A 22,428-nucleotide genomic window follows, 5' to 3' on the forward strand; every position below is an offset into this window, starting at 1 on the left:
CATAACACATTGTCATTGCATAGAATCTAGTGTTCCATGCATGTACTAAGCACATTGAGTTGCATTATCATTAAAATAGAGAGAGACTTGGCCTATATGCCAACACATGACAAACTTTTAGATCTTTTCACAAAGGCTTTGCCTTTGAGAAGTTTGAAGTTGTTCATAAAACTTTACGCTTAGTTCCCTTTGTGGATTGATCTAGTCCATTGAGCATAACACTTTCTTATACATGAGTACTAGTTCTTGTTCATTGCATCCCTCCTAGTGGGATTTGCTACCATATTTTGATAGTGATACATCAAAACACACTCAAGACTAATGGGGCACCTTTTTCTCTCATTAGGAAGATTTTCCCTTAGCCTTGTCCTCAAGCTTCTTCTCTAAGTTATATATGTGCATTCCTCTAAACCTAAATCCAACGCATATGTTTTGTGTTGCATTTAAAACACCATTACCCTCTATTTCACTTGAATCTACTTGATAATACCGAGCACATTCATGTAAAAGGGAGTTTGCAAAGTCTATCAAATTCATCCAATCCCCATCTTTGTGAACATCTCATCCACTACTCAATTAGGTCAAAGGTACCAACCACCACTGAAGTATCAATAATATTAGTCTATTGTGTGGTTAGCTCATTTCACCTTAATAGCTTGATAAGATCACCTTTAATCTTCATTCATATCAATTAACTAATTTGTCACATAAGTTCATCTATGTAGCCCACATCTAGGCTTGATTTGCCTTCCCAAACATGTCTAAAAGAGACTTGTCCACTACATGAGGCCTACGAATATGAACAAAAGTAACATTTACTCCGTGCATACACCCATCCCTCCTCAATCTTTCTCTCAATTACACCAAAATATCCAATCAACTTGATACTATGAAGAAGTCTTGAAGCTCTCTTGTGTGGTTTTTGGTGCATACTACCTTATTGATACAAGACATACCATCATATTTGAACCTAATATCTCCTTGAAGATGCACCATCTCACACTTTTCCTCATTCCTTGTCTTTTTCTTCTCATTCTACATATTCTCCATGCTTTGTTCCTGTTATCACTCTTTTTGCAATGCTCTTAGTTGCTTTGCCAACCATGTGCCAAACTTTGTGGCTTCAACAGCCTTGCCATGCTTTCTTCTCCCTAGGCTCACTTTCTCCACCACCTAGGAGTTATTATTGACCCCAACTCATAGGGGCCTTACAGACGACATTGTAGATGGTTTTGAGGGGTGAGAAACATTTTGGTAGAGAAACATTTGAGCATAGTACATATTTTTGCACATTTTATAACCTAAAATTTTAAAGGATTTTTGAAGTTTAAAACTTCTAAAGTTTGCAAAATTTAAGTTTAGAATCCCTTCAAGATTTAAAAGTTTTGTAGCTATTTTACATTAAACACAACTTTTTTCGTATAGTGATGTCCCATATTAGTGTAAGTTAGGTGACAAAAATGTGCTCCCCCAAAAACCTATCGATAGCTCCTCCAAAGTCAACTTGTCTACCACAACATGGCCATTTTAAAACTAATAAAGAGACACAAAAAGTGTGGATTTTGCTTATGTGGTAGCCTCTTATGAAATATAAATCAAAATCAACAATAATATGCATGTATACTTTTCTTAAATGACGACCTTTCATTGAAAATACATCTAGCTACACTAGTGTATAAGTGGCTCAAGTTACAACATTGACCTTAGAAAATATATTTTTTCAAGTAAAAAACTTTAACTTCCTCCTTTCTCATCATCCATGTGATGCCCTTGCTTTTTCAAAAAACCTAATCTTCAAGAAAGTATCTCACCTTATCACAAAGTTGGTCAGCTTTGAGGATTTTTAAAATAGTGTAAAATTTAAAATGTTTTAATCTTTGAATCGTTTGATTTATAGGTTTAAGAAGAGTTCAATGGGATTTGGTACATTTAATAATAGTTTGTCTTGTACGTTGAGAGAGTCTCTGGGCCTAGGTGCACCCAAGGTTAGTGAGGAGAGTGAAACACCACTCTTCCTACTAACCTTGGGGTCGCACCTTGGGGTGTGGGGTGAGTAGGGTTATCTTAATCCTAGCTTCCTCCACTAGAACCCTTGAAAAAGGGGTGTTAACAGAAGGCTTGTGAGGTATCTGTGATCAAGCTTTCTTATTGGTCCACAAATGCACATGATACCCTGTACTTGCCCAACCGATCACTGGCACCTCTTTGGTAACTTGCCAGAGCCGGTGCTAAGTGTGACCAAAATGTTTATTTTGTTTTTTTGGGACAAGAAAACCCACCCCCAATTAACCCCTCTTGACGTTTGCGCGACTAGGCCTTAAAGTTCAATTGGCAAGTCTTGCTTCTTTTCTTGGGTGAGTTGGCCTAGATAAGGCTGTGTGCAGTGCAGACACGTGGTCGTGTTTGAAGAACGATGATGGATTGATCGGCTGAATTAAGCCCAGAGAGAGTGGGCGCGCGCGCGCGCGCGGTCGATCAGACCTGTTGCGCTGTTGGGTTGTTTCATTGGAACGCCTTATCCAGCATTAAGCCTAGAGAGAGACAGAGGGGGGGAGGGGGACTGCGCCTTATCAGTTTTAAGCACACACAGAGAGAGAGAGAGAGAGAGAGAGAGAGAGAGAGAGAGTGTGTGTGTGTGTGTGTGTGTGTGTGTGTGTGTGCGTGTTCTTGATCAGGACTACCGTTGGGTTTCTTCATCGGGACGCCTCATCAGAGAGACCGACCATGTGCAGCCTCGAGAGATTCAAATGGCAGTTCGCGTACATCGGGTCGTCTCGGCCATTCTCTTGTTCCAATCGTCGCACAAGCATCACGATTGTCCAGAGTCCCCGCCTGCCCTGTCTGACCACGGCTATCAGCGCTGCCAGCAGCACCAAGAGCTATCCGATCGAAGAAGCCGATACTTTCTCAAGGTACTCAGGTTACATTGCCCAAGCTGCCACCACAGAGGCCGAGCTGCTTGACGAGTATGATGCCAACCAAATTGCTGCCATCTACAAAAGAAGACCTTTCTTGCTGGCTCGCCGCATTCTTCAGATCCTTTCCACCCTCGGTTGGTGGGGTGCTCTTCGATACCTGGACTCGCTCATGGGACGCTCCGAATTCATGTTCAAGGTACATCCTGGAGGCTGTACGCTGGTGGGCTTTTCATGCATTCGGTTTTTGAGAACGTAAAGAGCTGAAATATTGCTTTGATAGGTATACAAAGCTCAGTAGTCACTTTTGGATAGATGTGTTTAGGAGGCTGGACACTAAACTTAGCATGATTATTGCGGAATCATCCAGAAACTAATGGACAAATTGAGAGGGTTAACCAAATTGTAGAGGATTTTCTTCGTGCATATGCAAGGCAAATGCAAACTGATTGGGAAGAGTACTTAATTTTAGTAGAGTATAACAGTGCCAAGCACTTTTCCACTAGATATGGCGTATTCGTGTTGATATTTGGGCTTTAGTCTTGCAAAAGGGGAAGGTGCAGGCAACCAAATATTTCTTTGGAGGAGCTATGTCAAAACTTGCACAAAGCAGCACTAGGAAGGCACAAGCTATCTCCAAACATATATAATCCACATAGAAGACCTCTTGTGTTTGATAAAGGAGAGTAAGACTATTTGAGGGTGCTTGAGAAATCTAAACTGAGCTTGGAAGGATTTCAAACATTTGTAAATGAACTAGAAAGAATGTGTATGAAGGGTTTTTGGTAAGGTAGAAGGATTTTTCAAAGGAGAGTTCAACATGGGTGTGTGTAAGCACCATTCAAAAAAGGTTTCAAGTATTTAGTTAGACCTTTTGAGTTATGCTTTTACTTTTCAAAGATGAAAACCATTCTTAAGGGGGATAAAGTGTCACATAATTTAATGTGGCAATTAATTAATGTAGTATTATGGGGAAACATAATTGAGATCTATGATTATATGTGTAATGTAGAATAAACACATACGGTGTTTGAGGAGGTAGTATTGCAATCATATTAAGATAAGCACATGACTATAGGCTGAGGCTAATTAATTTATGGGGTGTAAGTCAATCAATGTATGTGAATAGGGGCTAGAGCCAAGGAAAGTGGGTGATGTGGTAGGCATACAGACACTTGCTAGTGTTTTACGTAATTAATCACCAAAAGAGTTGTGCCAAATTTAGTTGAAATATTATCGTGATTGGAGTAGCAATCAAAAACTTTTCACTTGTCAGAAGTGGGCCAGCAGACTGCGACGGAAGCCTCCCTTGTCACCATAAAGACCTCTCATACTCAAGCAACATTGAGGTCATCTGTAGAAAATTGATGGGTGTCAATGATGTCTGAGTCCTCAAAACATTGGTCACTACATCAAAATCCGGAGGGAGCTTGTAGAGGATAGTCCCCACAAAATGAGCCTTTGGAAGGGTGGATTGCTTGTGCCAAAGTTGGTCGTGTAGCGACGTGACATGAAGTAAGAAAGATTAAATAGTATCCTTTGGCTCGAACTTCGTTTCTTGGAGTTGTCCATAAAGAGTGATGGCACACATAGGCAAAGGAGCCTTGTACAACAGCTGAAGCTTCGCCCAAATCTTTGGAGGAGTCCTGTAGGTGACTGTTGGAAGGACTTCTTTAGAGATGCAGCGAAGAAGAGTAGAATAGGCATGGGTATTATTACTATCCCATGTGAGCATATCCTCTTTATAGTTATCCTCGCCAAAATCAGTTGGAAGAGTAGGATACTCAGGACACTCAAAAAACTGTAGACACAATGTACCATAACTGCTTTTGCACCATGCTTTCATAATAGCACTCCATGTTCGATTATTAGGGCTGTGTAATTTGTCATTAGTAGAACAACAGAGAGGAGCCATTTGGGGAGAGAGAGAGAGAGAGAGAGAGAGAGAGAGAGAGAGAGAGAGTACAGCCAAACCAATAGCACAGATTGCAATAAACAGAGTTCACATGCAGTGTATACCAACTGATCAAAAAACGATTGCAAAAACAGAGAAAAGAAAGGGATTACAGCCAATAGACAGTGTCAAAAGCTGGAAGGTGCTGTTGCCCAGCCTGAGAAGGCATTGAACGCAGTAAACACAGCAGCTATGCATCAAAATGTAAATTTATTAGTGAAATAATAATGCAGAAATTGAAATCAGCCCGTTGGACCAAAAACACAGCCTACAAATGGCTGGAAATAGGGTGATGGACAGTAGCCAGCTGTCACTAGGCTGGAGATAGTGTGCAATAGTTAGGAAAAGTCAACGATCAATTGAGGTAGATTTGTAATTAGTAGAAAACAACAGCAATAGCATAGATCTTGAAATCTGATACCATGTCAGAAGTGATGCAGCAATAGAAGCATAAATAGATGCTGAAATAAATTGTTGAACACAAGACAAAAGAGAAAAATAAAGAAGAACACTGCAAAGAAGAGAACTCAAAAAAGTGCTTGAGAAACGGATTGCATATATCAAACATGAGATAGTCATGTACAATAGTGAGTTATCGGTTACGTGAGCATTGGCATTGGTTTCCTCTGTCCAATAGAACCTCAGGTGATAAATGAATGATTGAGTAGGAGGAGCTTGAATATAAAGGATAAAATAATGCCATAAATGGTAGCAGGTTGGCCAATATAAAATGCCCAAATAATTATCATAATGGCCACAATAAAATACCTAAAATACCTAGCAATGTCAAGCATGACCTAGACTCACACATGAGTTGATTAGATTGCTAACTTCACTTGATACTCTTTAATTTTCATCTCTCATTGTGCTATGTTGGTTCTCCTCTTCTCTTTTTTATTCCTATACTAAATGACCATGTAGATGTAGGAATTGATGTCACGGGGACACGAAATTTTGAGATTCTTTAATATTGTCGATAACATTTGATTAAGTTATTAATCAAATGTGCAATGTTGTTTAGCACGTGATAACATGGTAGTTATTTCATGACAACCGGCTAAGGGCCCCGAGGATGCAGTGGTGCCAAAGGCAAAAGTTGCGATAAGTTATGCTATTTGAGCTATGGGGATTAGTTGATGTCAGTTTTGATCCTAGGATAGTTGTTTGGCCAATAAGTGTCAATGGTGACATCAAGGACTAGCATTAATTAATTAATACTAGTCTAAGTGCCAACAGAGTTTGGGGACCACTCCATGTTGCAAATGGCCTAGCCAATTTAATAATGAACGGTACATTTAATTTTAGGTAAAGTCAGAAGGGTTGAAATTTATTTTAAAAACTATTTAATTTTATAAATTAATTAAATGACTATATAATGCTGAAAAATGGTTTTAGAAGGTTGCTACTTGGTGAAAACGTCCATGTAAGACTCAGAAAACGTTTTTGGGGATTGGAGAGAGGGACTCTGAAACCAATGTTCCTTCCTTGGGATGGGTGGTAATTCCTTGATTACAACTTAGTTACAATAGCAACATTTATTACAAAATAGAGAAATGTAAATTAACTCACAATCTTGGATAATGGACACCTTGTTGGCCCCAAAATTGGCGTCCCTTTTGGTATTTCTTTAACTTAATTGAAGAAGAAGTTAATGTACAATGGGATTTTCCCAATCCCTTTCAGTATTTTAACTCCCCTTGATGTCCAAAATGACTAGTACGTCTTCAATTTGATTTGCTCCTTGATTTGGGCAGTCAATTGGCCTTTACAAAGTGGAGATGGAAAATGCCCCAAATTCAATTATTTTTGGTCCCTCCACTTGAATTTGATTGAAAACAGCTTCAGTCCTGTTGAATCCAAGTCTTGATTTTCCAATTTTTGGCACGCTTCTCGAGGTTGTTGCTAAATTGTAATTTTTGCTATAGATTAGGGCTTACAGTAGAGATTTGAAATTTCTCTACATCTGGTGATCTCAATGTTGTAATATTCAGAGTAAGGTTGTAGAAAGGTTGGAAGATAAGAGAGAATGTTGAGGAGAGAGAATATTCAGATTTTCTTCGCAAATAATTGAAGAAAATTGGTCATTAACTACTATTGCTCTATCAAACACCACGAAAGTTGTCACCTATAGTTAGGACCACTAGACAGACCATTGCTCCCTTCTATATGCTATTATCTGTACCAGAAGGACCTTGGGCTGTCCTCATTTGCTTTGGAGGGCTCCAAGCTGTTGTCACATGTTGTAGGACTCATCCCTAGTGGTTGCAAATCACATTAGTAGTCTATCCTTGGTCTCTAATAGCCTTCTTCGCTCTCACAATGGTTGGAATAGATTTCCACTAGCCCCTGAAAACGTTTTTTTCAGTTGTATGGGCAAGTTTTACCAAGTGCTAGCTTTCTAATCCCATTTTTCAGCATTATTCATAATTAAACATTAATTTTCGGTCTTTAAATATTGAAAATTAATCTAACAATTATTTTGATGCCCAAAAAAATGATATGACTTGCCAGTAATTAAATTGGCAAGGCAACTTTCATTCTCGAGTGTCTCTGTGCCATCTTTGACCATCAAATTGGCATTAGGTACTATTAAACATCACTTTTCTAGTATCTTAACTGACACTTATGGCCACAAATGAATGTCCTAGGCCAACAATTGGCACCAGATATCACCAAGTATCTGTGCAGCATAACTTACAACAACTTTTGCCTTTGACATCTCGTGATTTCCTTGGGTTCCAGGCTTGTAAATTTACTCTAAACCTAGTTACACCTCACATTGGCAATATTTACTAAACCAAGTACCTATGCAGCATAACTTACAACAACTTTTGCCTTTGACATCTCGTGATTTCCTTGGGTCCAGGCTTGCAAATTTACTCTAAACCCCGTTATATCTCACATTGGCAATATTTACTAAACCATATGATTAAAGATTAATCCACATGCTAAGTGAGGTTTCAAAAATACATGTCCTCATGATAGCCCTTCCTCTTAAAATCCTTGCAATCGTCCTCGATTGCATTGTTAGATGCATCAAAAGCAAAATAGTGGCCTCGAATTTCCACAAGGCATCATAGTTAACACAACATTGTGCACTATTGCTCAACCATTCCATATGCCTAATACATGCTGAAAATCACCAGCTAACATTACATAACATAAGACTTGCAAAGAATCTCAAAAACATTGCCAGATTATCATATGACATGTCTATTTCTCATGAGCTCAATTCATCTGGAAAAACCAAACCATAGCATATTACAAACCATGGCTAAACCATCAATGGCATCATAACATATGTTGCTTTCCACAAAACCAATTAAATACCATTGAATATTAGTGATCATATAGTGAAAACTAGCATTCGTTAATCAATACCTGATGATCATTAATCAATGCAAATGTATAGTTTCAGAGCTGCAATGAAAACCATATCCGTCTATATACCAAACATAGTGACTAGTACACTGAACAATGATCTCTTAGCAAACATACTGCCAGCTATAGTACCCTAAATGTATGCCGAATACATCCAAGATCCACTATACTAGAGCTGTCCATCACTGAGGAGAAGCAGAGGTGCTAGCTCCCTCACGAGTATTAGGTAATACTCTAGACCCTTGCTTTGCCGACCCCGATTGAGCCTGAACTAAAGTGGGCTCTAACTGGAAAGCATCAAGGTAAAGTTGCAACAACTGAGCATGGTCTGCCAAGTCATCCTCCTCCATCCATTTGGCAATCATTGGTGAATAATTGTGAAACTTCACCAAGTACCTTCTGGAAACCTTATTCCTGATCTTCTGCTCTTTGTGTGCCAAAATGTGCTCTAATTTTCAGCTTCATTTTCAGATTTACCCCGTTTCTTAGCCTTGGCCTCAGTGACGTGGCTTGGAATCATTGTGTTGGAATCTTGCATCCTTTCCATGCAGCAATGTGTCGGCTGTAGTAGCAATTTCTATAAGTTGAGACATGTTGGAAACAATGGACTTTATGCAAAAATCTCGAATATCCTTTGGCAAACCACAAATATACTTCACCTGCTTATGGAGGGGTACTGTGCAATAAGAAGTAACTGGCAGCAATGCATCCCAAAACTTCTTATTATACCGCTCCAGGTTCTTGCAATCTTTGGAACTCAACTAATTCCAAGCTGTCATAATGTCTACTTCAAAGGTACTTGTCAACCAATTTGAAGCAAACATTTGCTTGAACTAGACCCAAGTGGTAGGTGACTTCCCTTGAATAAAAATCGTAGACTACCATTGCAATGCATTTCCCTTCAAATTTATGGCTGCCTTTTGTATCTTAAATGGCTTTGTGAAGTTGCCTCTAGTAGTGTAGGTTGCATCAAAATGCTGAATAAAAACAAGTGCTTTCAGCCTATCTTGTGCACCACTAAAAGGCTCAAACTTCACACTTTTGCCACTTTCATCATAGTCCTGCAGTGGACCTATGGGAGTCAAGTTATCATAAATCGGTTGCTGCAAAAAGGGTGCATTTGCTGTATTTACATGATAACCAGCACTATCAAATGCTCCTACATGATCAATACCAAATCCTTGTGCTCCAACAATCCCTAGGGGTGCAGATATGTATCCATATGGCCCATTTTATGCCCTAAGCATCATTCCTATGTTGCCATATATGGGATTAGGCATTCCACTTGCATTACCCGGATACATTGGGTGTTGTGAGCCATGCATTGGCTATTGCATACCATAGGGATTTGAGCCATACATTCTTGTATGCAGTGTGTGCCCAACCATAGCATGAAAATGTTGAGCTAAAATATGCGTTACTTGCTGATTAGTCTCTTAAATAGCCTCAAAACACACTAAAAATGCTCTTATAGAGTAAAACCCTAAAACGGGGAGTGGTTCGAGAGAGTTTAGTGGAAACCCTAAAACGGGGAGCGGTTCGAGAAAGTTTAGTAGAAACCCTTATTTTTGGGACGCCCTTTCATATCTATATATAGACAAGCTGCCCCCATTCAGTACTTGTTTGCAGGTTACACCAGCCCACACACCCTCTGCTGCTGTTGGCGCCCAGTTTCCAGCCTGCAGCCCGCCTCCATCTGCTGTCCATCCATCATTGATTGCAGCCACATCATCTTCAGCCTGTCCATTGTTGTAGGCGACAGCTCTCAGCTGCTGGCGACTGCTCCAAACTGTCCCAGATTGCTGTTCAGCCTGCTGTCCATCATCTCCAGGGTTAGCCAATCTGCGTTTTCAGCATTGCAGGCCTTGACACTCTTAGACACTGTTTCAGCCTGCTGTTTACAGCAGACTGTGCACAGTTTCTAGCCTCCGATCTGTGGTACACTGCTGCGTTTTGGTGACCAGCCTGCTGCCATTCACTATTCAGCACTCCTACACTCCGACTGCTGGTCACAAACTTGGGATCTGTCTTTTGTGGACGTCACACTCCGACATTGCTCTGCCCTTGAGCACACTGTACACTCTCACATTCATTTACAACATTCATGCACTTCAGAGTTGTGCTCTCTCTCTCTCTCTCCCTTTTTCTGTTTGTGTTTGAGTTTTGAGTTTTGCGTTTAGGGTTTGAGTTTTGCCCTTTGTGTCTGTGTCTGTGTCTTTGTGTTTCTGTCGTGGTTGTACACTCTGTGTGTCCTCAGTGCAAACCCTAGCAGTCTTCTTAACAGAAAATGGTACCACCACCAAAGTATCTATAACGTGCCTGCCTATCGGCTTTCCGGGCACGTTTTTAGCGGTCCATTGAGAGACGAATCTAAGAGATGCTGCCCGGCACTCCCATGGAATGTTACGGGGCTTGTCACTTAGGGTTTCTCGAGTCCGCCTCGCAATGGAACGTTCGCGGCCAAACCCATTGGGATTGACCTGAAATTTGGGTTCCTATTGGTCAAGGTCTCCTAAGAGTATTCTAGCGTTGGGTCTTGGATATTCTACTTTATGCAAAGATACCCAAGCTGAAGTAGATCCATGCTACACTTGGTTTAAAGAGAATGGGAAACGAGAGGGATGGGCCACTCAACCTCTCTATCCATAGGGCATAGTTCCATTCCGGTCCCCTAAAACGGCATGAATCGGGATTTTAACCTAACACTTACTAAGGGTCATCGTCGGTAATACCTTGTGAGAAGCCTCCTAGTTCTCTGGGACTACCCTGTTGTAGGGTGGGACCTGTCGGGTTCCCGCTCACTCGCTTTCCTCAATAGGTATTCTTTATCTATCTAATTAGGTCTTACCACATTTACGCATGATACTTAAAATGAGCTTCCTTAATTAAGCCTTTTAGGTTTAGGGAATAGGGTTCGTTCGTGTAATTTATAGCACAGACACGAATACAGAGCAAGCAGTCCTTTTGACCAACAAGTTCAAACAAGTTCCTTAACTTATATTCAAGTTAATCTTTGTCTCTTGCCCATATAGGAGAAATTATATGTCCCTTTTGCCTTGCAGAAGTAGCTGGTCCAAATCACATGGCACCACAAATTCCATCCTTTATCTAGAATAAGATCTTCCAACGCCACAGACGTTGGGGCCATAGAGATCTTCAATTCCATTCCGGACTTGGCAAGGGGTATCCAAAGCTCCACCTGATCCACAAGCTGCCTAGGAGTGAAACATCATTTCCGTGGTTGGCCTTTTCACCACTCCACCTTCGGCCCATGAATCGAGCAGTGCCCTTTTCGGGTTTATTCGTGGTGCGATCATAGAGGTGATCCACCCGTGCAAAGAACCTTTCCTTAATTAATTCATTTAAGAATCAAGCTCAGTCAAGGCATTCGGCCCTAATATCATCTTTCAAGAAAACATTCCTTTATCCGTATGGCAATTTGTCATCATAGATCCTCGCCATGAATTTACCATCAATCACAAGCATTTGGAATAATCATCCAAATGACAATCCAACAATTCGATGAATATAAAAGCATTTAGGATGTTGTTAGATCAATCAACAAAACCAATTGCATTTTTTCAAACAATGCAAGAATAGATGTGATAACATTTTCATCCGCCACTTAGGTGTAGATGCGTTTACCATACATGGATGAGTGCAATTTTCTTTTTCATAGTTTTAACTCTTGCACTTGAATATGCATCCTACAATTATAAAGATGGAATTTATCCCTTCCAATGATCTATTCTCATGTGACATAGTACGGGACCTAATGTATCTCATGCAGGAATCAAAGTAAGCATCTAATAATTTGGAAATGTATTACTTATATTCGGTACCGTAGTTGTATTGACAGTGATATCCTTGGCCAAAGCTTCGTTGTTGGTTGTGAGATTTCCATCTGCACGTGACATTCTTCGCTTGGGGGCCATCGTCCGCAAGTAGATTCAGGAGATAAAGGAGGAATGAATTTGAGATGGAAGAGCGTAAGAGAAGATGACTTAGTCGAAGATCGAGATAGGGGGGATTGAGCTAACTCTCTCCCTTGCAGCCTCTCAAGGTAACTCCTCTCTCTCTCTCTCTCTCTCTCAGCACTCAGCTGAGCTTCAATTCTCTCTCTCTCTCTCTCAGCACTCTCAGTTGAGCTTCAAGCCTCTCTCTCTCTCTCTCTCTCTCTCTCTCTCTCTCTCTCTCTCTCTCATGACGCCTCGTGACGTGACGGGATGCCTGACGGGATGTTGTGAGGCCTGCCGGGATGCTGTGACGTGATGTTGTGAAGGGGATGCTGTGACGTGACGCGACGGGAGCTCTCTGACGGAAGAACATGCTGGGATGCTGTGACGCCTGACAGGATGTTGTGACGTGACGCCTGACAGGATGCTGTGACATGACGGGAGCTCTCTGATGCCCGACGGAGGACGCCTCTTTGACGCCTGACGAATGACGGACTCCCTCTCTTTGACGAATGATGCAAGAGTGTACCTGGCGTGAGGCAGACCTGTCGTTAGCAATATGGTGTTGCAAAGATGTACTGAATGCATTGACGTATGCATACTGTATGCAGTAATGTACTGACAACAAGTGACTGTAAATAGTGTGAAAGCGTTTGGGCTCGCAAAAGATTACTGGGCTTGCAAAAATTTAGTGAGGGGTTCGGGAAACCTTGGAAATTGGTAGTAATCACAGAAATTGCTCTGATTTGACAGTACAAAATATAAGTTGAGTGGCTCTGCACACAGTGGGTGAGGGATGGATAATGTAGACAAATGCAAGCATCAAACCGTGGAAAATGAATATCTGGGAGACGAATCTGATCAAGAACTAACACAACAAAATACAAGTTGAGTGGCTTTGCATACAGTGGGTGAGAGATGGATAATATAGACAAATGCAAGCATCAAACCGTGGAAAATGAATATCTGGGAGATGAATCTGATCAAGAAGTAACACAACCGTCCATGGAAGCAATGTTCAACACCCCTTCTAAGAACACACGGTACAAGACATATGGCCGTAGGGTACGTGATTGGACCGTCTCCCCAGCATCTGACAGGCATGGAAAGACCTCACGCACTATGAATGAAAAGAAATACAAAGAAATTCACCTCATGATTCGCTCTGAACTACGAATTATGAGACAAGAATTGGAGAAAGAAATACGAGAGCAAATCAAAGCCGAACTGATGGTAAATCAGAGGGTAGAAATGCAAGACATGCACATAAAGATTAAGAATGACTTATAAGCACAAATGCTGTCCGAGATGCACACGTTGAAAACTGAAATGCTGAATGTTGTAGATGTCTACAAATCTGAAATCTTAGAACTGAGGGAAGAACTGAATACATTTAAGAAAAAAGAAATGAACGTGCAAGAAGAATTACAAAAAGAGAAAGAGGCTTTGAAGGCATGTGAAAGGGAGGTTCCCTCATGGGCAGAAGTGGCAAAGACAACACAGAAGCAGATAGAAGAAGCTAGCCCATGGATTGAGGTAGTAAAAAAGAATAAGGGAACATCAGTGAACAAAACTGAAGTAATGAATGCTACCTTGGAAGAAGAAGCTAGGAGACGGGCTAGGGTTTTACATGTACAGGTAGTAGGATGGGAGGAGAAGAGCAGCCCACAGAAAGATGCTAAGACACTTGCTGACAAAATTGGGGCTTCTGACATACCTATCGTCAGTGCTTGGAGAGTGGGGAAAGAAGACTCTTAAGTCCAAGGCTCTAATTCTTCGCTTTGGAGACAGAGAGAAAAAAAAGGCCTTCCTCTCCAAGAGGAGAGCCCTCAAGGGTGAGAAGATTTATTTGGATGAGGACCTTACCCCAACACAAATAGCGCATCGCAGAGAACACATGCCCAAAGTATTGGAGGCTCGCAAAGAGGGAAAGTGGGCTGTCTATAGAGATGGACGAGTCATCATCATTGACAAAAGGACTTCATGATGGTATGAGGCCTATGAGACACTTCAGATGTCAATATGGAATTGTAATGGAGCCATGCGCTTGGATGCTGGTTACTTTGAAGATAGTTTCCGAAACATAGATATAGCAATGTACATAGAAACACACCAATGTAAAGGCAGTCGACTACCAGACGTGTGGGGCTACAGGTGGGAAAGTGCATTTCGTCCAGCAGCTAGAAAACCAGGAAGCACTAGGGGTTTTGGAGGTGTGGCCATACTATACCATGAAGACCTCAAAGGGATAGTGCAAGGAATGAAAAGAGATGATGATGCACGATATTTATGGATTAGGATACATGCAAGAAGACCACGGGATATATTCATCGCAATATGCTACTTCCCTTCTGCAAATTCTACCTATGCCACACGAGATGGATCACCCTTTGATGTACTTTATGAGCATATCATGAGATATGCTAGCATTGGGGACATATTATTAGTAGGAGATCTCAATGCACGGACCAGAGATAGACAGAGTGACTTTTATATACATTATAATGCCATGTTCAAAGAGATCCACATAGATGAAATAGGCCTACGCAGGAGAGCCCAGGATAAAGAAGTGAGTACTTATAGAACACACCTATTGACTTTGGGAAGTGCACATAGACTAGCCATCTTTAATGGTCTGCCACAATGGCCAGGATCTGACAATTTGACATGTTGGAATCACAAAGGAGGGGCAAGTACTGTGGACTACTTGATAGGCTCACTAGCATTGATACTAGACATCCAAAACTTTAAGATATCTAAGAGACCAATTGGATAGCAGCAGATCATGCTATTTTGACACTCATGCTCTTTTGTGTACATATGAAACATGAAACACCATGCCTCCCTAAACATCCCAAGTACTACTTTACAGAAGACACCTCACACGTCTACAGTGGTTCTCTGCAGACCAGTTTACATACATTGGACTTGAGTAGATTGTTGGAAGAATGTACAAGGGATTTAGCAGAGGCCATACATGGATCAGCCATGTATGCATTCCCACACACCTTGCCTTGATGTAGACCCACACGATCTACTGCTCCCCAAAATAGTTGGTATGATGATGAGTGTAGAGTCACACGAGCTCGCCTACAGAGGGAAGTGGAGCTAGGCACTCAGACACATCGCCAAGCAAAGGCATTCTTCAAACACCTTGTGTGGAAGAAGAAACGAGACTACTTAGCGAAAGCAGAAGCAGAGATATATCATCTATTTTTGGGGCGGGATAGCAAAAGCCCATGAAAGATGTTCCATGAAAGACAGCTCCCCATACAGATTACATCACGAGATGCGTGGCTTGACTATGGGAGACAGCTGTATAACGTGCCAGGACAGCCACCTATGCAGCCCCCACACGCTTGTAGGCCAACACAATGGTCATTCTTCACATGGAAAATGGTTAGGGATGCAATTTATACATTACAAATGGGAGGGCACAGGATGAAGATGGACTAGTAGCAGAACATTTCTCACATGCTTGTGACATATTAGCACCCATATTAGCACATATGTTCAATAGAGCAGTATGTGAACGTTACTCTATGAGTTGGTCAGACAATACTATAATCCCGCTATTTAAAAATGGTGATCCCCTAATTCCTAGCAACTATAGGACTATTATGATCGGTCATACTTTGGCCAAGATATATGGATCTATATTGGAGCATGAACTCAATGAATGGGCTGAAATGCAAGGCAAGAGAGCACAAGGACAGGCAGGTTTCAGACGATGATATACCACGCTGGACCATATTCTGACACTTAGAGCCATTATTGAGGAGGGTCGAACCCGAGACGAGGATTTATTGTTGCTTTGTAGACTTCCGCAAAGCTTTTGATATAGTGCCTCGTACACGCATCATGCAGAGATTGTAGGACATTGGAGTACTAGAGGGTATACGATGGGGTGTCTATGCATTATATGAGGCAGTGACAGGTCATGTACGAGCACCTGGGGGGCTATCAGAGAGGATTGACAGTACCATAGGAGTGAAACAAGAATGCCCACTTTCACCCACATTCTTTGGTCTATACATAGATGAAGTGTCTAATTACATAGACCGAGGAGGAGGAGTTGGAGCCAGTTTGTTGGCAGGGGTGTTGATACCCATCTTACTTTATGCAGATGATATTGTTCTCATTTTAGATTCGCCGGAGGGATTGCAGTGCCATCTAAATGCTTTGCGCATCTTCTGTAGAGATAAAGACATCACAGTGAACCTTGGGAAGACCAAAACCATGGTTTTCAATACCTCAGCAGCATGGGTGACTAGATCTATGTACCAGTTCACATTTGGGGGAGACATACTAGAGCATGTGAGGGAATATGTTTATTATTGGGAATCACCTTCTCTGGCCCACGTTTTTCCTTGAGAGGGACATTAGAGGCATGTTTGGCACGTGGATGTGCAGCACTAGGGGCACTCGAGAGTCAATGTGCTCACATACAGTTCTAGGAGCCCCGCACCAAACTCTGGTTGTTTGACACCGTAGTCACACCTACATTACTGTATGGAGCAGAGGTATAGGTTTGCAGCTTGTACCACAGGCGTCTTAGCCCACTCACTGATCAGATTGGAATAGAGAGGGATTATTATGATGGTTGGGATAGCGTGGAAAGGCCATTGATCATGATGATAGCACACATGATTAGGAGTAAGCCCTCCACTCCACATCCCATTGTCAGAGCAGAGCTAGGGGCAACATCTATAGTTACGGAGGCACTCTTCAGGGCAATGACCTTTTGGCACAGACTATGGGAACTTCCACGTCATAGATACTCTAGATTGGCACTAATCTCATCTAGACAACTAGTAGCTGGAGGCGAGAAGAACTGTTGGTTTTCACAGATGACTATTTGGATGAGCCTACATGGTTTGGATATTGACTATCTTCCACCTTTGGATTATAGCCTTGACTGCCCTACACTTTCTCTCAGCCAATTAGAGTTGAACCAGGTGATCGGAGCTGATATCCTGAGGATCGAGACAGCAAGGACATGGATCCATCCACCACTCCCTCTAGGATCAAGGATGGAGTTCTACAGGAGTCATTTCTTATGTCTCTTTGGTGATGGCTTCACTATTTGGCCAGGATATATGGACACTCATCTCTCCCATAGCGTACGGGTTGCTATCGGTCAGATTCGCACCTCCTCACATAGACTTCAGATGGAGATAGGCAGATGGACAAATACCCTAGCAGAGGATAGGACTTGCCAGCTTTGTGGTCGAGAGCCTGAGACGGAGGAGCACCACATATGCAGATGCACAGTATACTATGACATACGAGGACGGTACCACTGCCTCTTTCGTGATGGATTTGGACCCCTTCGTCGCGTCATGGAGTACGAGGACCAGAGATGCCTAGGTCTTTTCCTCCTGGAGCTCGAGAGGCGCCGAACTGCACTACTACGAGACAGGAGGCCAGCTCACCCAGAGGGACAGACACAGAGAGCAGTGACAGACTTCTTCTACAGAGCCGACCCTAGTGACACTACCAACCTAGCAGAGATAGAGCCACCTTGCCAGACACCTTACAGGCCACACCGTGGTGTCACATTGGATAGAGCCACTTCCCTTCGTTGAGTACGACGACTCCGTCTACTAGGACCACGTTCGAGGAGGCCGCACCACAGTCGGATTAGAGCCATTATCACGAGACACGGTAGACTCACCACCAGGCATATTAGTGAAGCAGCTAGGGACCGCATCATAGCTGAGATCATGTGCAGATCTTGAGATCACCTACAGCCCATAGTCTCCACCACACTTTTGTACATGGTTCTACCAGATCTGGTTCTCCTTTCCTTTCCTTTTCTTTTCTATTGATGGAAGAACACTACACATGGTTCAACCCTAGTATAGTCCCATCATATAGTTATTTTCAGTATTGTTTCATAGGCCACCCACTTATTTGTAATGTTATCTTTACCTTACTGATTGAGATGACATTAGACATGGATGTACTTTTTGGATTTTGTCTCATAGGCCACATTGGCCTTATGTAGACGTTAATATATCTTTCTTTCTTTCTCTTTGTGGCGTGACGACTCTCTACGGCTCTCTTTGACGGGATGCTGGCGTGACGGCTCTCTCTCTCTCTCTCTCTCTCTCTCTCTCTCTCTCTCTCTCTCTGTCCTTGGTGTGAGTAGTCGTGGTGAGCAGTCGTGGCGTGAGGAACCTGGCGTAGGGTAATGTACCTGGCGTGATGGAATGCAACCGTGAGCAGGTCTCTCTCACTCAGTTGTGAGCAGTCGTGATCAGAGAATACAATCGTCCTCTCTCGCGTGCTGGTTTGAATGAATGCAGTCGTGAGCAGGGTCTCTCTCGCATGCTGGTTAGCAAGGAATGTAGTCGTGAGCAGTCTCTCGCACACTGGTTTGAATGAATGCAGTCGTGAGCAGTTGTGACCAGAGAATGCAGTCATGAGCAGGTCCCTCTCGCATAGTCGTGAGTAGGGAATGCAGTTGTGGCCAATGTGGACTAGGCAATGATACATTGACTTTGATTTTGATCATGCCCTGGATTATGCAGTAATGCACTGATTGGGGCTGCAATTTGTATCTCTGCACTGACTGAAAACAATGTAAAGGCATTTGGGCTCTTAAAAGATTACTTGGCTTGCAAAAGTTTAGTGAGGGGTTAGGGAAAATCTGAAAATTTGCAGGAATCACAGAAATTGCTTTGATTTGACAATACAAAGTACAAGTTGAGTGGCTTTGCACAGAGTGTGTGAGAGATGGATAATGTAGACAAATGCAAGCATCAAACTGTGGAAAATGAATATCCGGGAGACGAATCTAATCAAGAACTAACACAACCATCCATGGAAGCAATGTTCAACACCCCTTCTAAGAACACTCGGTACAAGACGTATGGTTGTATGATTGGACATGGTCTCCCGAGCATCTGACAGGCATGGAAAGACTTCACGCACCATGAATGAAAAGAAATACGAAGAAATTCATCTCATGATTCGCTCTGAACTACGAATTATGAGACAAGAATTGGAGAAAGAAATACGAGAACAGGTCAAAGCCAAATTGATAGCAAATCCGAGGGCAGAAATGCACGACATGCAGATAAAGATTAAGAATGACTTACAAGCATAAGTGTTGTCCGAAATGCACATGCTGAAAATTGAAATGCTGAAAGTGGTAGATGCCTACAAATCTGAAATCTTAAAACTGGGGAAAGAATAGAATACATTTAAGAAAAAAGAAATGAACGTGCAAGAAGAACTACAAAAAGAGAAAGAGGCTTTGAAGGCATGTGAAGGGGAGGTTCACTCATGGGCAGAAGTGGCAAAGATAACACAGAAGTAGATAGAAAAAGCCAGCCCATGGATTGAGGTAGTGAAAAAGAATAAGGGAACATGAGTGAACAAGACTGAAGTAATGAATGCTACCTTGGAAGAAGAGGCTAGGAGACGGGCTAGGGTTTTACATGTATGGGTAGTAGGATGGGAGGAGAGGAGCAGTCCACAAGAAATGCTAAGACACTTGCTAACAAAATTGGGGATTCAAAAGTACCTATCGTTAGTGCTTGGAGAGTGGGGAAAGAGGACTCTTAAGTCCAAGGCTCTAATTCTTTGCTTTGGGGACATAGAGAAAAAAAAGGCCTTTCTCGCCAAGAGGAGAGCCCTCAAGGGTGAGAAGATTTATTTGGATGAGGACCTTACCCCAACATAAATAGCGCATCGCAAAGAACACATGCCCAAGGTATTGGAGGCTCGCAAAGAGAGAAAGTGGGCTGTTTATAGGGATGGACGAGTCATCATCACTGACAAAAGGACTTCATGATGGTACCAGGCCTACGAGACACTTCGGATGTCAATATGGAATTGTAATGGAGCCCTGTGCTTGAATGCTGGTTACTTTGAAGATAGCTTCCGAAATATAGATATAACAATGTACACAGAAACACACCAATGTAAAGGCAGCCGACTACCAGACGTGCGGGGCTACAGGAGGGAAAGTGCATTTCGTCCAGCAGCTAGCAAACTAGGAAGCACTAGGGGTTCGGGAGATGTGGCCATACTATACCGCAAAGACCTCAAAGGGATAGTGCAAGTAATGAAAAGAGATGATGATGCACGATATTTATGGATTAGGATACATGCAAGAAGACCACGGGATATATTCATCGCAATATGCTACTTCCCTCCTGCAAATTCTACCTATGCCACACGAGATGGATCACCCTTTGATGTACTTTATGAGGATATCATGAGATATGCTAGTCTTGGGGGGACATATTATTAGTAGGAGATTTCAATGCACGCACTGGAGATAGACAGAGTGACTTTTATATGCATGATAATGCCATGTTCAAAGAGATCGACATAGATGAAATAGGCCTACGCAGGAGAGCCTAGGATAAAGAAGTGAGTACCTATGGGACACACCTATTGACTTTGGGAAGTGCACGTAGACTAACCATCTTTAATGGTCTGCCACAATGGCCAGGATTTGACAATTTGGGCAAGTTCTATGGACTACTTGATAGGCTCACTAGCATTGATACTAGACATCCAAAGCTTTAAGATATCTAAGAGACCAATTGGCATAGCAGCAGATTATGCTATTTTGACATTCATGCTCTCGTGTACATATGAAACATGAAACACCATGCCTCCCTAAACATCCCAAATACTACTTTACAGAAGCACCTCACACATCTATAGTGTTTCTCTGTAGACCAGTTTTACATACATTGGACTTGAGTAGATCGTTGGAAGAATGTACAAGGGATTTAGCAGAGGCCACACATGGATCAGCCATGTATGCATTCCCACACACCTTGCTCCGATGTAGACGCACACGATCTACCGCTCCCCAAAATAGTTGATATGATGATGAGCGTAGAGTCACCCAAGCTCGCGTACAGAGAAGTGGAGCTAGGCACTCAGACACATCGCCAAGCAAAGGCGTTCTTCAAACGCCTTGTGCGGAAGAAGAAATGAGACTACTTAGCGAAAGTAGAAGCAGAGATATATCATCTATTTTTGGGGCAATTTATAGATTACAAAATGGGAGGGCACAGGATGAAGATGGACTAGTAGTAGAACATTTCTCACATGCTTGTGGCATATTAGCACCCATATTAGCACATATGTTCAATAGAGCAGTATGTGAACGTTTCCCTATGAGTTGGTCAGACAATACTATAATCCTGCTATTTAAAAATGGTGATCCCCTGATTCCTAGCAACTACAGGACTATTATGATCGGTCATACTTTGGCCAAGATATATGGATCTATATTGGAGCATGAACTCAGTGAATGGGCTGAAATGCAAGGCAAGAGAGCACAAGGACAGGCATGTTTCAGACGAGGATATACCACGCTGGACCATATTCCGACACTTAGAGCCATTATTGAGGAGGGTTGAATCTGAAACAAGAGGATTTATTGTTGCTTTGTAGACTTCTGCAAAGCTTTTGATATAGTGCCTCGTACATGCATCATGCAGAGATTGTAGGACATTGGAGTACCAGAGGGTATACGATGGGTGTCTATGCATTTTATGAGGCAGTGACAGATCATGTACGGGCACCTGGGGGGCTATCAGAGAGGATTGATAGTATCATAGGAGTGAAACAAGGATGTCCACTTTCACCCACATTGTTTGGTCTATACATAGATGAAGTGTATGATTACATAGACCGAGGAGGAGTTGGAGCTAGCCTGGCAGGGGTACCGATACTGATATTATTGTATGCAGATGATATTGTTCTCATTTTAGATTCACTGGAGGGATTGCAGTGCTATCTAGATGCTTTGCACATCTTTTGTAAGAGTTAAAGACCTGACAATGAACCTTGTGAAAACCAAAACCATGGTTTTCAATACTTCAGCAGCATGGGTGACTAGATCTATGTACCAGTTCACATTTGGAAGAGACCTACTGTAGCATGTGAGGGAATATGTCTATTTGGGAGTCACCTTCTCTGGCCCACGTTTTTTGTTGAGAGGGGCATTAGAGGCACGTCTAGCACGTGGATATGCAGCACTAGGGGCACTGAAGAGTCAATGTGCTCACATACAGTTCCAGGAGCCCGCACCAAACTTTTGGACCCCTTTGTCGCATCATGGAGTATGAGGACCAGAGATGCCTAGGTCTTTTCCTCTTGGAGCTTGAGAGGCGCTGAAGTGCACTACTGCGAGATAAGAGGCCAGCTCACCCAGAGGGACACAGAGTCTGAGTAGTGACAGACT

At 42.3% G+C, this 22,428-nt stretch overlaps 1 protein-coding gene and 1 pseudogene across 10 annotated transcripts in view; both read left to right on the forward strand.

The window, feature by feature from the left end:
• The first annotated feature begins 2,396 nt into the window (after positions 1–2,396).
• LOC148034759 (Protein kinase superfamily protein) overlaps positions 2,397–22,428 on the forward strand; it is a 148,810-nt gene continuing 128,778 nt past the window's right edge. For 3 of the 10 annotated variants that reach the window (XM_087679728.1, XM_087679727.1, XM_087679726.1), the window contains exon 1: positions 2,398–3,114. In XM_087679728.1, coding sequence (XP_087535854.1) covers positions 2,725–3,114 — 390 coding nt within the window. In that variant the 5' untranslated portion in view covers positions 2,398–2,724. Of the gene's footprint in view, positions 3,115–22,428 lie in introns of all 10 variants that reach the window. The other 7 variants (XM_087679724.1, XM_087679723.1, XM_087679725.1 and 4 more) reach the window with 4 other exon arrangements.
• Positions 13,472–14,193, forward strand: LOC148034760 (uncharacterized; annotated as a pseudogene).

This window comes from Lygodium microphyllum, chromosome 6 (assembly GCF_053477565.2).
Source record: "Lygodium microphyllum isolate KBCC chromosome 6, Lygodium_microphyllum_v1.1.10, whole genome shotgun sequence".
Lineage (NCBI taxonomy): Eukaryota > Viridiplantae > Streptophyta > Polypodiopsida > Schizaeales > Lygodiaceae > Lygodium > Lygodium microphyllum.